The sequence below is a fragment of the Pogona vitticeps genome, chromosome 1 (genome assembly GCF_051106095.1).
Source record: "Pogona vitticeps strain Pit_001003342236 chromosome 1, PviZW2.1, whole genome shotgun sequence".
NCBI lineage: Eukaryota > Metazoa > Chordata > Lepidosauria > Squamata > Agamidae > Pogona > Pogona vitticeps.
Genome location: NC_135783.1, coordinates 107,833,708 through 107,850,434, shown reverse-complemented (window position 1 = coordinate 107,850,434; position 16,727 = coordinate 107,833,708). Strand labels below are relative to the sequence as shown.

Below are 16,727 nucleotides of genomic sequence, written 5' to 3'. Positions count from 1 at the left end.
GTGGTTTTTAAAAATGCAGAACCAATGGTTAGGCTCAACTCTGAAATCTGCATTCCTTTCAGAGCAAACAAGACAGGAATAAAGCAGGGAACAAAGCAGTGTGCCTTCTAGTTTCCTAAGAGAGAACCCTGCTAAAAAGATAAAATTTGGAAGGAACCTAAAGAGAACTCTCCAAAAAAAGTACTTCCGCCACTTTTCCAAATAAGCTCCCAAATTGTCATAAGAACACCTGTTTAAAACCACAGTAGTATAAAGTATGGAAAAACACACCACAGCTAAAGAAACATAAAAGCAAGATAGAAAGGCCAGAATCCATATCTGTGGGGGATCAGTTCCAATTCTCCCTCATGGATACCGAAAACTGTGGGTAATAGCTAATGATACCTATAACATACCTATAATCTGTTGGATCTAGGGCTCTCCCTGTACCTTTAAGGACAATAACCAAGGGTGGCTGGCAAATACAGCTCTCTGCAAAGTAGGAGTTGCCTCAAAATGACGGGAGATTAGGTGAAATAGTAATTATCTGTATTGTATAGTCTTGTTTCCCTCTAGTGGCCAGTTCTGGTAACCGCATAGTAAAAACAAATGGGGTTTTTTTTAGTTTAATATTTTTAATATTTTCAGACCAGGGATAAGTGAAACCACAGATATCAATCCTGTGGACATGGGCGCCCTACTGTACACACAAGGCACTTTCACATGAAGGTACGTTCTATTGCTCTGTAAGGTCTGTAGTCACAAAAGTATGGGAGCAGCCATCAGAAGAGGGAAATTTTTAAAATTATGTGCACACAGAACACCAAAGATCCTTACCAAGTACAATTCAATTTCACAAATCAAGACTCTCTCCATAAGCAACACTCTACCACCAATGACAAAATAAAGTAGAAGAAATAATAATATACATGTCCCAAACTAACAAGTGTTCTAAGAGTAAAATAATGAGAATATACAATATTCTCTGTTAAATTGGCATACAGGACACATAGGTACAAATCCCGTGTCAGTTATAAAGCTTACTGGACAATGCTGGATCAGGTTTACAAATTGAGCTCTCTGAAGAAAAGATCAATACTAATGAATATGTCAAAGTCATCATTATTTATTTAGTGTTATGATTCCAGGCTATCAGCTTGCTATAATCTGTGAATATACATTAATTTAATTTTGCACTGTCTGTACTCTGAACAGACATGGAGCAAAAGTTAATACCTTCCCAGTTTTTCAACTGTGGAAGCCATGATAGACGTAACACTAATAGCCGACTTGCTAATGTCCCCATACATATTGCTTTATAGTTGAAACCTGTAAAAAAAGCTAGATAATTCCAAATCTTCTGACTGCTATGCAATACTGAATACTCCCCGCCACTACCTAACAGAACTATAAAGACAGAAAACTAAAGTATGTAATTAGAAGAGACAAATTAAATTTTGAAGCCACACAGAAATTCCACCATAATAAAAACCAGCACAAGGCACTGCAAGCCATCTAAGGCAGCAGATTCCTACAAACCCAATGTACTACCTTCCACAAACAGTAGATGGAAGTAAATTTTACTTCCTACATGCACAGACCTGCATCAGCCTCTATGCACTGTGCTTGAACCTCATACTGCTTCTCTGCTTTATGCTTGCTACTAACACAATGAGAGGACATCGACTTTTCTCTTTTGAACTATGATGTGGCACAAGGCAGACACTGAAGCTACTTTCCATGACTCTTTAAAGCTAGATCACAAGTTTCCCAATCTGACTCCAAAGGAGGTCACAAAATGTTTTCTGGAGGAGTCGCCACAGCTCCAGTTGTACAATCCAAGCTGGCTGGACATGAGGTACATGCAAAACCAAACAGGTCAAACCTTATGAGCCAGCTTAAAGAAGAGTGGCCAGCATTCCTTCAAAGGGCCCATCCACATCATCATCTCCTCTGCTTTCTCAATCAACTTTTCCTTTTCTGTTTTCTTTTCTTTTTTTCTCCTTCTCCACCAACCCATGGAGGAGATGTGGAGGGGAAAAAGAAAAGATAGTTCGGCAGCGTTTCTGCTGTTTTGGTCACTTTTTCATCACTGGCTGAAGCAAGCAGAATGAAGCTGGAGAGCAGCGCTATTTGTGGCCTGTCCTTCTTAAATACTGTCTGAAGTGGTAATCTGATTCTTTAGAATGTCATCAAAGAGGTGTGAAGCTTTGTTTTACATAGTCTCTTGGCTGTTCCCGTAGTGCTTCTGATAGAGTGTCCAGTTCTGCTATGTCCCATAGCTTCTTTAACAGCTCTGCTATCATTTTTTGTCTCTTTTTTTCTTTCTTTCTCTTTCTTTTTTTGGTGTTCTTATGGTTTTCTGTATGTTAGAAAATTATTTTAAAATAAAAAAACATTAAAAAATCATCGTTAAAAAAAAAAGATGTGAAGTATCGGACAGCTTGCTCTGAGAGGGCAGGCAGTGGTACTACCCGTTATTGGAGAAGTCAGACCTGAAGGGATGGTCCTGAATGATTTTTATAAAGAGGCATGCAAAATCTACTATCAAAAAACCCACAACCAATGGTGGGGGTGAGGTGGGGTGCAGTTTACTTGCTATTACAAAAGGGAGTCACAACTCCAAAAAGGTTAGGAAGCACTGAGCTAGATGAACATAAACAGAAAAGATCTCAAGTTCTATAATTCTCAGAAAAATAATATTTTCCCACCTTTGGAAAAAAGATAAATTATTTAAAATTTAAGGGCAGTATCTAATGAATTATACAACTGGTTTTTCATACCAAGCCCTAAAATCTGTCCTGGAAGGCTAAGAAATATGTTCTTAAACAGTATCCCCTCCATGTCCCACAGCAAACCTTTAAAAAAACATGTGAAGCAGCTTGGATACCTGTTATTCAAAGAAAAATGTCAAAGATCCCACTGCGTACATCTAAACCCTCTTACAGGACTAGAATAGTTCTTTGGATTGAAACCAACAAAACATAAAATAAACACAATGGTCAAGCTCATGGAATTTGACATTAGATGTTGGTATCCCTGGAAATAAACTTGCTCTCTTGAAAGGATAAAATACATTGTGCTTTACTGCCATCTACTGATATTATTAAAAAATAAAGTTCAATGTTCAGTACACAAAGTAGCTGGAATACATAGCAGAGAAAGATATGGAAGAGATAATTTAAGCCTACAGGGTCTCATTGGTTTTCTTTATGATTTTTTCTTTTTTTCTTATAGCCTGGCTCTAAAGTTGCCCAAATCCATTATACTTTCTACACTGTTAGAATTCACACACATTTATACTTCCCACTCGAATTCCTAACAGTTAAAACTGTGCTCTTTTTGTTGAGTTACATTATATACCTAATTTTCATTGGGTTAATCTATACATTTAATTTTAAAAATTACACCTCTTTAACACAAATTATTTTGTACTGGAAATCCCTGGAACTTGGAAAACAAAAAGGACTTTAAAAAAAGACACCAAAACACAGAAAATAATTTCAAATGTATAAAGAGGGGGGGCAGGGTTTGTTTAGTAGTAATCCTTCCCAGCTTGCTTCATTTCCAGTTACCTCATTTTTGATGTGCCTGCAAGTCCAGGATGTTTAATTGCTGATGTTTAATTTCATAATGCTCTATACCATAAATATGCAGAATTTCAGAAAGGAGACACATACAGTGGTGCCTCGCTTAGCGATCGCTCTGTTTTACAGCGAAATCGCTTAGCGACGCTGTTTTTGTGATCGCAAAAGCAATCGCTTTGCGATGTTTCCTATGGGGAAAATTCGCTTTGCGATGATCGTGGGGAAGCAATCATCGCAAAGCCCCCATTTTCGGCCAGCTGATCGGTGGTTCCAAAATGGCCACCGGGGGGAAATGGCCACCCGCTCTTTTGCCTCGCTTTAGAGCCACTGAAAATGGCCGCCGCAATGGAGGATTTTCGCATAAGGTTAGTTTTTAAACTCATAGGAATGCATTAAACACGTTTTAATGTGTTTCTATGGGCTTTTTAAAATCACTTAGCGATGTTATCGCTTAGCAGCGATTTTTGCTGCATGGATTAACATCGCTAAGCGAGGCACCACTGTATAAGCCAAACCAGCAGGCAATGTAACCAATGGTCTCCAGGCATGAAATGGGACCAATTCCTCACAGAATGCAAGACAAAACTATGTGTTCGATATTCAGTGGTGTTCAGACAGAAAGCTTCTGAAAGACAATATGGAAGAAGATCCTCCCTCTGACAACCTAGAAACTGCTCCACCCCCACCAACGTCCTTCTGAGGTTTCCAACAGAAAGTCAGAATAACTCCAAAGCGGATTTGTGTGTGCGTGCACGCGCGCTGGAGAAGACTGCAGGCAGAAGGGCCAACAAAGATTATGCTATCGCAAGCTACAAATTGGATTTAGGCTTATGTCCCCTCATAGCAAGGGTGGGGAATATCGGCCTGCCCATTCGTCAAAATCAGTGTCAGAGAAGTTATCAGGGTCTACATTTCTTTGGTGGATGGGTTCGAAAACAAAAGGGTTGGACCAATAAATAGAATAGCAAGATAAAGGTTCCCCTTAAAAATTTGTCCAGTCATGTCCAACTCTAGGGGGCGGTGCTCATCCCCATTTCCAGGCCATGGAGCCAGCATTTGTCTGTAGACAGTTTCCGTGGTCAGCGCAACTAGACATGGAATGCCGTTACCTTCTGACTGTGGTGGTACCTATTTATCTACTCGCATTTTACATGCTTTCACACTGCTAGGTTGGCAGGAGCTGGGACAAGCAACAGGGGCTCATTCCGTCACGTGGATTCGATCTTACAACTACTGATCTTCTGGCCTTGCAGCACAGAGGCTTCTGCGGTTTAACCCACAGCGCCACCACATCCCACATAAAAAGAATATATTGGTTTAAAACTCTGTCAGCAGTGAAGCCTTACATGAGGCATGTCTAAATCTCAGAATTTGGGGGGGGGGGAGGACTATACACAACATAGGAAACCATGTAATGGTGGTATTTTGAGGATGGGTATGTGGTTATTATCTGGGGATACCCTAAAGGCCCAAGAGGTACATCAGATTCAGCCTGAGGTTCCCATCTGTTTTTTATTCTAGGAGGGTTTCACCTGCCTCTGTCCCTCTTAGCTCCAGTCTTCCCACTTAAGGAAGACTTTATACCAATGCTGTATAGTTTTTTGTTTTCGACTAGCAGGATACCTATACACCTTGATCCAATTAAAGTATTCTAAGACAATAAGTCTAGAAGGGCATTTTACACAGCACAAGATAATTAGCATTTTAATGCATTGTCTCTCTGTAAATAATCAAATGAGCGAGCCTAATACATTAGGCTACTGGTTATCCCTTTTTCAGACTAGTTGATTAACAGCACTGATCGTAAGCCTCAAGACACTCTTAAAACAACTGTGAATATTGAACTAATTCAATTTCATTCAACTCCAATAATAATGCACCACTCAGCATAGGAGAAAATCAAGAATGATTATTTGGTAGCTGTAATTCATTATAACTAAGCATTTATGCCATAACAGTGGGACAGACGAACTAACTTAGGAACATCTACAACCATATGAACAATTTACACTATGCAACGTTTAAAACACCGTCTAAAAAGAAATGCATTTCAAATGTCAAACTTCCTTTTCCCTTTATTTATAGGAATAAAGACTCCAGAGAAACGGCAAGCATTGGTTTGTTAGATCATATTAGCACATTTTGCATGTTCATACACCCAAAGAACGCATATGCATGCCCATTTTTTCACTGCTAATTCTCAGAAACACTAGTTCTGCTTTCTCACAATGTTCATAAATATAGAATATAAAAAGGACTATAAAATGTATAATAACTTTAGCAAAACTAACATTACCACTTGAACTATTAATTCAAATTACTGGTTTTGGAAGACTTCTTGTCACTTCAAACATTAATTCAAGTGACAAGAAGTCTTCCAAAATCCATAATTTTGTTAAGCTTTCAGAACATTTCAATTCAAAATATTTCTAAAGCCAAGATAAGTCAAGATACTTCACCTTTCAAAGAACCATGAGATTGATGAAAAGCAAAGAGAACCAGAGAAACACAGGTGACAAAGTGGTTTGTTGCTGTTGTCTGTCTGTTTATTTGTTTTTGCCACTTTTAAACAATCTAACATTTAAAATGCCTCAATACCTCATGCCATGACTTTTCTACTCAACATTTACAATATCCTATTTACTTCGGTATCCCTTAAAATAACTGCTATCAGGATAATTAACTTCAACTCCTTTATGGGATGCCAAAGATATTAGAATGCTTTACAAAAGAGCCATAAATAGAAACTCTTAGAAGTAGAGGGACCACAAATGGCTCCATGGCTTTTGTTGTTGTTTAGTCATTAAGTCATGTCCGACTCTTCGTGACCCCATGGACCAGAGCATGCCAGGCCCTCCTGTCTTCCACTGCCTCCTGGAGTTGGGTCAAATTCATGTTGGTAGCTTTGATGACACTGTCCAACCATCTCATCCTCGTCCACTTCTCCTCCTGCCTTCAGACTTTCCTAACAAGAGGGTCTTTTTCAGGGAGTCTTCTCTTCTCATGAGATGGCCAAAGTATTGGAGCCTCAGCTTCAGGATGTGTCCTTCCCTCCCATGCTGTTCTCAAGTGCCCCAAAACCTTTGGAGCAGATGAAGGGCCACAAAAGCCCTATATAAACACAACAGAATGAAATATTATAAATTTTCCTGGTGTTCTATGAGGGAAGAGCTGGGGGTGGGGGAAAGAAGAACAATACACAATAGCTCTACGGACCATAGTGGAGGCTCCAGTGAGTCAGATTACAACTGCAGGTCAGTTTCCCCATCCAGCTTTGACTAGAAATGTTATGGAATGAACTTGGAGTCTCATACCTTGCAAAGCATATTCTTTACAAACAGGCTATGACTTTCTCCAGGGATACCTATGCATCCTTATAAGAGTCTCTAGGTGTGCTTAAGTAAACATTCTTGGGTTAACAGTCAGTTGTGCCACAAAGACCTATTAAGCTTCAATTATGTGCACTTAAAAGCAAAAGGGTCTACTTGTCTAGAATTATATTGCTGTGATCACTGAACATTGTGAATTGGTGCTTACATATGCTTGATTTCCTCTTTCCTGCCTTCTGATACTGTATTGTGCATATCACATTGTCACGTCATTTTATCTTATAACCTTTACATAGTGCTTAGAAAATTTCAGAAACCTGTAAATGATCAATACTTATAACAGCGAAAAACAGAAGTCTTGTAACAAGTTTTATTTGGCACAAGCCTTCACAAACTGCAGCCCACTTCAACAACTAGTTTATGTTGAACAAAATTTGTTCTTATCTAAAACGTCACAAGAGTCTATGCTGTTTTTGCTGCAACAGACTAAACAGAGCCAACACCTTGGAAATTAATGACCATAGTAATAATAGATCTTCAGATACAGGGCTGCATAGAAATATCTTTATAATTATAATACTATTAAAGTAAATAACATGACATTACAGCCATTCTCTGATCTTCCATGTAGTTCTAAGATTAAGATCACTGGTTGACTGACTGACTAACTGGCTGATAATATTTTTATCCTGCCTTTCTCCTTAAAAGGACCCAAGGTGGCTATCACAGAGATGTAAATAACAATCTTCTACTTGTTGGTGATAGAGGCAAAGTGCCAGGTAAGGCTTCTAGGCACTTCTGGTAAGAATGCTCACAAAAAGCCAACTATTGTATAAAATAGTCATTTATATTTTTTTTTGCACAAAATTGTGCCATATGTGAACTGCTCAAAATTAGAATGATCTCTATGTTATTGCACTGATGGGTTATTGGCATCTTTCGTAACAGCCAGTCAGAACTTCTGTGTTTGGGCCTGTGTTTGCAAGTATACATCTACACTTTGCCTCTTAAAGGTAAAGACACGAGAAACAAATTGCAGAGGATTTAACACAGAGAAATGATTTCTTTGTCTCTCAGTAGGTGACTTGTACAAAATTCTTTGAGGTGTCTTTTAGCAAGTGTTCTTTTCTAAATAGACTATCCCCTCACTCACTGAAGTAGGGATAGTCAGAATGCAGATTCTATTGGTAGGCGCTAGATTTGTAAGGGTTTCTAATTCTTAGATGTTTAACAGCATCAGCCATAAAAGGGCTCCTCCCACTCCCCAGAGTGCAAATCCTTCACATTTATTCACCAGCAAATCCCTGTGTGTTTAACCACGTCGCTCTCTTAAGTTTAGGACTCTACAGTCTGTATTAGGACAAAAAAGAAAAAGAAAACTTGTTGAAAAGGGATTCAGGAGAGGATTTGCATTAAAGGACTGTGAGTTCAACTGTGTTACTGAAAATAAACTGTGGGTTCAGCCACATATCCAGAAATACTGCACTGCCTGATTTTATATCTGCCATTCTTCATGCCTTAGCCAATGCTTTATTCCATGTAAAAGTTCTGTTTCCTTTTTAAAGCAAATATCCTGTCTGTACTTGCATTAAAATCTTACAGCCAATATAAGGAAAGGTGCTTACATTTACAGAAATACATAAAAGACACCTCAAAGTGCTAAGCCCAGAGGGATGCAGTGAAAATGTGGAACTACAAAAGACAACTGCACTGACAATGCTGAAAAAAAATGGTTTTTTTACCTACTGCATTACAGCAATGATTTTGCTACAAGAAAAAACATCTCATTTGCTGTATTTAATTTACCTATGAAAATAATTGTGCATTTGACAGAACTGCATAAAGATAGTTTATTGAGAAGCAATGATGCCTTAAAAGTTATTAAAATGTGTTTTGTGCATGTCACTTACTAACTAGTTTCAAATTAATGACAGGAGTTGCGCAGAAAGATAAACTGAACTCCTATGTTCACTTCTGAATGATTCTGCTTGTTACAGAGAAACTAATATGTATATGTTATTAAATTACAAAAACCATTTCCCAGACCTATTTTATGTGGAATGTCCTTTTGAAAACAATTTCCTCCAGCCAAAAAACATTCTCTTTTTTTAATGTCAAAAATTACAAGTGTGTTTCCAAAGGAAAATCACTGCCTAGAGATTCTGTTTTTGGTCAGTTTAAGAACTTTGAAACATAAAATGTAGGATTGCTTTTTTATTATTGTTATCTACTTGATAGACAACTAAAACCATTTTTAAATATTGTCAATAGTGTTCCTCTTCCCAAAATAGGTGCCTCATTAACATCACCACACCATTCCAATCTAAACATTCAACTTCACTCATTATAATAAACATCTGCTACAAATATTATTAATGAGATACGTATCTAGGGACTGAAGGATGCCACTAACCACCTGGGCTAATTATACTTTTCATTACAAAAGCCAATAGTAGCCGCAAGTATAGAACCCGCCTCACCATATTGTAATAATTATCTTATTCATGCAATTTCAGTTTTCATAACCTAGTCCTTCAAAATTGGGGCTATTTGTAAACCATACTTCCCTCAGCACCCCATAACAGATAACATCTCATATCAGGGTCATGAAAATAATTTCAGTAATGGAGAAAAAAATTAACCTTGCTTTCAGATTTCTTTTTCATGAATATATTAACATAAAAATATTTCAGAAGCAGCAGCCGCTTAACAAAAACTGATTTCAATATATTCATTATATGATTCATCTCACAGAACATTTGGAGGCAAGGTTTTAAAACCTAAATTGGACAGACGTTAGAAATATCTCTGAGGATCTTCAAGTTAAAAAAAGAATATGATGTACATAGATGCATTAAATGTAAGTATGCAATCCCAGCATGATTACTGGAGATAGAGGAGGGACAAGCACAGGCTCTCAGCACCATTACCCTGAGGGGGTGGAATCAAGGCTACATTTTAGAACTCTACTACATACGCTTTGCTTTGAGCATAATTCCCTGTATTTTCGCATTTACTGTTCAGACTTTGTGCTGGAATCAACCAGAGCAGAACAAGTACAATATTTGCCTAAGCCCTAGCAGAGAACCAAATGTGACATAAAAGAGTATGTTGTACAGTACAACTAATCCACAATTTTGCAATGAAAAGAGCTAGGAGTAAACATCTTTAAAATGTCTCCAGCCAGCTGGGCCCACTACAACAAAACTACTGACAGCATGATAATAGAAGCTTCCCCTTATATTGAATTTTGTTTGTGGTTCTTTAATACAGATTGCTCATCAGGTGTTCCTGCTGTCTAGTTTGCTGCATATAAAAATATTCTCACCTTTTCATAAATGCAAGCCTTTAGGATTGCAAATGTGTTCCTTTGCATATATGGAAAAATGCAAATGTGTGCCTTCACATATAATACTGAACCAAAGTATAGCCATGTCACACTTCCACATCTCCGTGTGTATCAATGAAACACTAGTGTATGCTTGTATTCTAATATATAATGCTTAAAGAAAAGTATGGTCATTGTGATAACTACAGTTGTATGAACAACCACACACACACACACACACACAAAAGCAGCTTGCAATTCCATCAGACCAGTCTCTTGACTAGGAAAGGAATGTAAGGAAGATGAACTCCAAGTAATGCAAAGGCATGAAATAATAAAGAGGAAAGCCAGTACAAACAAATCGCTTGCTCCTGGTCTACAATGAAGGCTTCTCAGCAGCTCTCTACCTGGAATACAGAGACTGGGGCCGCTGAAAAATACCTACTATGTATCTCAATGTCATCTCTACTGCACAGGCAAAACTGCGTATCATGATTTTAGCCACTATATTTCTTTTCCACATATTATCCTGTTAGTACCATTACATGTTGATCAACTATCCAACATATAGTATAAATGTAGAAAAGGCCTGGGTGGCTAGAGATTAGAAACTGCAGTCACATACTTCTCCTACACATAAACACACACTCTGCTCCACATACACACTCGGCGTAGCTAACTAATGGGGTATAGCTAACTGCAGCTAACTTATGAGATACCAGGGCCCATCTTGGCTAAGAAAGTGAACAAAAATCAGGCATAAAATCAGCATTAAACCTACACCTAGTGAACGATCACAATTAGCTAGGACAAGGCAAGCCTTGAACATCAATAGGATTTTGGCCACTGTTTATTTTCCCTACCAATATCTTAGCATGCATTTGGGGGAGTGGGGTTTCTAACCTACTTTATTTGCTCATTGAGATCTAGGGGTCACTAGTTGTTTGCAAGGAATTGGTGAACCCAGAAGTCAACGACCAGCAAAACTGCAGGGAAATGTTGATGGGTTTCTGCTGCAGAGATTCCATATGGAATGGCCAAGAGTAGCAAAAAGGCACAAGTTACGCACCACAGACGCATACTCAAATTCTTCAATGCTGCTGCCAAAGCTTATTAACCTGCAAGGCTATGTAGCAGAAGAATCATACTCAGAAGGCAATGCACAATGTACACAAAAATGCTGAGGTATAACAATAATGTATACTTTTTGTTTGGGCCTTCCATGGCAGGTTTATAATGCATAAATAAATTTAAACTTACCTAGTTCCATCTGCTTTCCAGCTCACTTTGTATGGCTTCTGCTCCAACAGTTTAATATTTTGCTCATCCATAGAAACTGGCTGGGCCCCAGGAAATCCGGTCCTAAAAGGGAAGGAGAGCCCTTATTCATTATTTATTTCGAACCAAACTTTCTTGAGCACAATTAGCATTCTTTCTACAGCAACTTTCAAGCAGGACTATCTTGCAAAAGAAGATGGAAGTGCCAATAGAACATTTTGATTTTGTAGACTAAGAAATATATTCTGCAACCCATTTAACATACTTTCTGCTGAGTTTCCGAATGTTTCCAAATTGCCAAGTAGCTTTTATTGTACAAAGGGATATAATTTAGTGCACTGTTAACCTTGTAGCAGTATACTTGCGTACATATAGAACTACAAAGTTAAAATCTTAGATAAAGTGCTGATCAAGGTTTGCCTATCATTAGCTAGAATGCAACATCAGGTAGTTATCACACACAAATGTGGAAAGATGCATTGCTTCAATAAGCCTGCAGGGTTTTTTCTCTATAGTTCAACTTAATGTTCTCATCTCTTTGTCTTAAAGAGAAACTATGTATTATACTTGAGATACTGCTGCTTGAAGATTATTACTTCTGGTATCCATAATATGAATAACAATAATTCACAGTTGTCCAAGGATGCTTCTAGGGAAAACAGTAACTAGGCAAGGGGACATGGGCCAGTATTTGTTACAGAGTAACATTTGAAGGTGCATTGCCTTCTGTTAAGAAACCACTGTAGACATTATCTGTTTATACTGAGTTTTGAGTCTGTATGTGCAACTGATAATGCCTATGGCGATTTCTTAACATGGAGCAGTTTGCTTTCCAAAAGTTAACAATATTTGCGTAGCTATGCAAAAAGATTTTGGTCACTATTTTACCAGGATAAAACTCCCTTGATGGACCTATCCTGGTGGAACAGCAGAAAGCGGCAGAAATGGGGTTGAAGTTGTCTTCCTGTCCCTTCTACACCCAAAAAACCTGCTCTGTAGGGCTGGGAATCCCTCCAGAGTCAATTTTCAGACAGCTCTAAGACTGCAGTAGAATGGGAAATTATTCTATGATTGTATGACTTTATTCAGATTATAGATCCTTTGCTCTAGAAGGCCTCTGCACTAAACTCAAAATACTAAAAAAGAACATAAAATTTACAGAGAATAAGTTCTTTTTTTAAAAAAAAAATATACAGTACTACCAGTAACTCAGAATTGCATGTGGTATGAATCACAAAAGGCAACGTAGTCTTTCTGAAAGCAGTATGCACCAGTGCAATTCAAATAAAGAGACAGACATGTAAACCATTACATAAAATGAACCATATATCCCATAAACAATTGCTTAACAAGCTGTAGGAACAGTAAGTAGTTTGTCACTGATGGTGGAAATATGAAACTTTAAAGTGGTTTCTTCAAACTTTAAAGAAATTGCCAGAATCATTGCTTCAGTGTTAGAATATATTAAACCAACATACAGATTATACAGTGGTGCCCCGCACAGCGACGTTAATCCGTTCCGGATTAACCATCGCTATGAGAAAACATCGCTATACGGATAGGAAAATGCCATTGGAACGCATTAAACATCGTTTAATGCGTTCCAATGGCTTCTACACTCACCGTAAAGCGATGTTTCCTCATAATGGCAGCCATTTTCGCACCCTCGGTAAGCGAGGGCAGGGCGCGAAAATGGCTGTGGCCACCGATCAGCTGGCCGCTGGCCGAAAATGGGGCCGGCGCTAGGGCAGGAGGGCGGGGGAAGGCTCCCACGCCCTCCTCCCCAGCTCACCCCTGCTTCTTCAGCCGGCTGATCGGCCGGCGATTGGCCAGGAGGGGAAAAGAAGCCTCCTTTCCCCTCCTGCCGAGCGCGCAGGGGCGTCTGTGCCGGCGATTGGCCAGGAGGGGAAAGGAAGGCTCCTTTCCCCTCCTGCCGAACACCCTTCTGTCCGGCGATAGTGATCGGCCAGGAGGGGGGGGAAGACTCCTTTCCCCTCCTGCCGAGCACGCAGGGGCTTCTCTGGCCGGCGATCGGCCAGGAGGAGAAAGGAAGGCTCCTTTCCCCTCCTGCCGAACACCCGCCGACTTTTTCCCCCAACTGACTGGCAAAAGAGATCGCAAAAGAGATCACAAAATCTTCTTCGTTAAGTGAATTCCTCGTTAAACGGGGCACCCGTTAAGCGAGGCACCACTGTATAACCCACAGTGAGTTTTTAAAAAAAAACACTTTAAAACCTGAATGTTGCGATCTTAAATTATTTACAAAGGTGCATCCCACTAAATTTAGAAGGATTTACTTCTGAGTAAACGAGCACAGGATTGTGAGTCAAATCAATGGAGTAACTTTACCATTTACTTTAATGGGCTGATGGATTTCTCAACACGATTTCAACTGTACAGTTCAAATTCTGTCCTAGCTTGAATGAAGAATTCTATCTGTAACATTTTTATTATTTTCCTATCATGATTCATATAACTGAATCTGTCACTTCAGAAGGGGGCAAGGCTTTTACAATCTCAGATCTAAATGCCTGCTATTGCGATATTTCACTTTTGTTGGCTTTAAAAAAACTAGTGAAAGAGATGCACCATATTAGTCCTTTTATTTTTCATTACAGTAATTCTGCTTTAATAACGTTTGGTCCCATACCTGTTCCAACCACAAAACTGCTGGCATTTCTGTTGAATGTCTCTTAGTTTTGGTTGAGTTGTTATTTGGGTTACATGTTTAACTGTTATTCCTTCCAAGAATGTTGCACCCTAAAAATAAACACACAGGATACAATTTTCTCGCTTTTCATATTGTGAGTTCAACTTATATTTGAAGCAGGAAGTAAGACATTACAGATTTGTCCAACATCCTACTAATGCTGATCCATCCAGGAATAAACTATTGCAATTTGTGCATAGCAGCAACCAATTCTAACAATTCTAAAAGGCAACTTTTAGACAAATTTATGGAGATAACATTACCAACAGCTGCAAATTATGGTATCTATATACTATCTCCATGATCAGAAACACTATGCCTCTGAACACTAGTGAGAGAAAAGAGCTATTTGCCTTTATGTCTTGTTTCCCACAGGCATCTTGTTTGCTAAGGAGGAGGTAGACACTGACTAGGCCCTTAGTCTGATCCAGAAGATTCCTGTGTTCAACTCAATTGACAGGGAGCTAAAAAATATTCACACATAGACTATTTCTGAAATTGAGAAAAAAATTATTGGAAATAGACAGATTCCAGATACAGATAGAATTACAAGAAGCTGAGGAAAGAAGTGAGACAGAAAGCACTGGAGAAGAGGGAAAATTCCATAATGCAGCAGCCCCCAAACCTTTTGGGACCGTGGACCAGCTGAGCCTCTGAGGAAGGCGGAGCATTCCCCCGTGCTCGTGCAGGCGCTCCTGGTCACATGTGCAAAGCAGTGGGGGAGCATAAGTGCATGCCAGCACCGGCGTGTGCACTCCCCCACCCCATGCGCAGGGGCACCTGCATACCCGCCCACGTACCCACCCACCACTTCACACGGGCACATGCGTGAAGGGGTGGGGGACTTATTAAAACAGAAATTCTTCTTTAACAACATTTGGTCCCATACCTGTTCCAACCACAAAACTGTGCAAAGCGGCTGTAGGGAGGGGAATGTATGCAGGGGAGCTGGAGGTCTGTCTCCGTGGCCCGGTCCAGCTCAGGCCACGGACCGACACCGGGCCATGGACCAGGCGTGGACAACGTCTGCCATAATGGACCAAAGGAGAAGGGGGAAATGAATGTTGTGAGCAAGAGGGAAATAGAAAGCAAAGAATCTATAATCCATTTAGCCACAAAATCTTCAGTCAAAGAAGCTGGGGACAAGTGAATACAGTCTAAAAATCACATTTCACTTTACCACTATGTGCAGTTTGTTGGGCGGTTTTAAGTGAAGAAGTCTAGTTCTTGGGAGGAAAGCAATGACAAACCTTGACAGCATCTTAAAAAGCAGAGATGTCACCTTGCCAACAAAGGTCAGCATAGTCAAAGCTATGGTTTTTCCACTAGCGATGCCTGCAAGTGGGAGCTGGACCATAAAGAAGGATGACCGCCGAAGAATTGATGCTTTTGAATTGTGGTGCTGGAGGACACTCTTGAGAGTCCCCTGGACTGCAAGGAGACCAAACCTATCCATTCTGAAGGAAATCAACCCTGAGTGCTCACTGGAAGGACAGATCCAAGGCTTCAATACTTCGGCTATCTCATGAGAAGAGAAGACTTCCTGGAAAAGACTCTGATGTTGGGAAAGTGTGAAGGCAAGAGGAGAAGGGGACGACAGAGGATGAGTTGGTTGGACTGTGTCACTGAAGCTATCAACATGAATTTGACCCAACTCCAGGAGGCAGTGGAAGACAGGAGGGCCTGGTGTGCTCTGGTCCATGGGATCACGAAGAGTTGGACACGACTTAACGACTAAACAACAAGGGTGAAGTAGTCAAATGGTCTAATTGACAGCTTCAAAAACTTATGTGCCTTTTCAGGCTGCACAAACCGAAGGGCATTCAAAGCATGACAAACACCTGCCAAATATACACCTATAAGAACTAACTTCAACACAGAGTTAAATTCTGTCCTCCAAATGTATAACATTGGGCCACCAAGGGATTCCATATTTGTACTTCACAGAGGCAGCCTCTCAGAAATCAGAACAACTGTGTTTAGTGACTCCAGTAGAACACCAAAGTTGATGGAAAAGGAAAAGGTTTCTATTTGCATCACCATGAATCAAACACAAAAATAAACTCTGGACCATACTTTCTGGGATCCACAGCCATCAGAAATGAATCTAGATCCTTTCTTTTTAATAGGCAAGAGATGAGCCACTACAACCTTCCAAAGGTTTTTGGATCTGGTCAGCCACAGCCAGCATCATTAGGCATGATACATTCAGCAGCATTCAGGCCAGATTGGGAACAGGTTGCCCATTCCTGCAACAGATCTTTCTTTGCATGTAACCAAATATGAGATTTATAAACATTACCTATGAAAACATTATCTAAATTAAATATAAGACAGAACAGCTAGCTATCTCTGCACATCACCAAATTTGGACATACTACTAAGAACCAATCTTATTGGGACTTTTCTAGGGATGGTAATTTTTGATTTGTTTAGACTATAGAAGGAGAAGCAGAGATAAGCATAACTGGATTAATATTAACCAATATTCCATTTCTGATAACACAATCTTCTCA

At 39.5% G+C, this 16,727-nt stretch overlaps 1 protein-coding gene across 1 annotated transcript in view; it reads right to left on the bottom strand.

Moving 5' to 3' along the window:
* RNGTT (RNA guanylyltransferase and 5'-phosphatase) overlaps positions 1 to 16,727 on the bottom strand; it is a 169,229-nt gene that overhangs the window by 127,394 nt on the left and 25,108 nt on the right. The window contains exons 7-8 of the mRNA XM_020789179.3: positions 14,152 to 14,261; positions 11,484 to 11,585 (exon numbers count right to left, since the gene is read on the bottom strand). Coding sequence (XP_020644838.3) covers positions 11,484 to 11,585; positions 14,152 to 14,261 — 212 coding nt within the window. The remainder of the gene's footprint in view (positions 1 to 11,483; positions 11,586 to 14,151; positions 14,262 to 16,727) is intronic.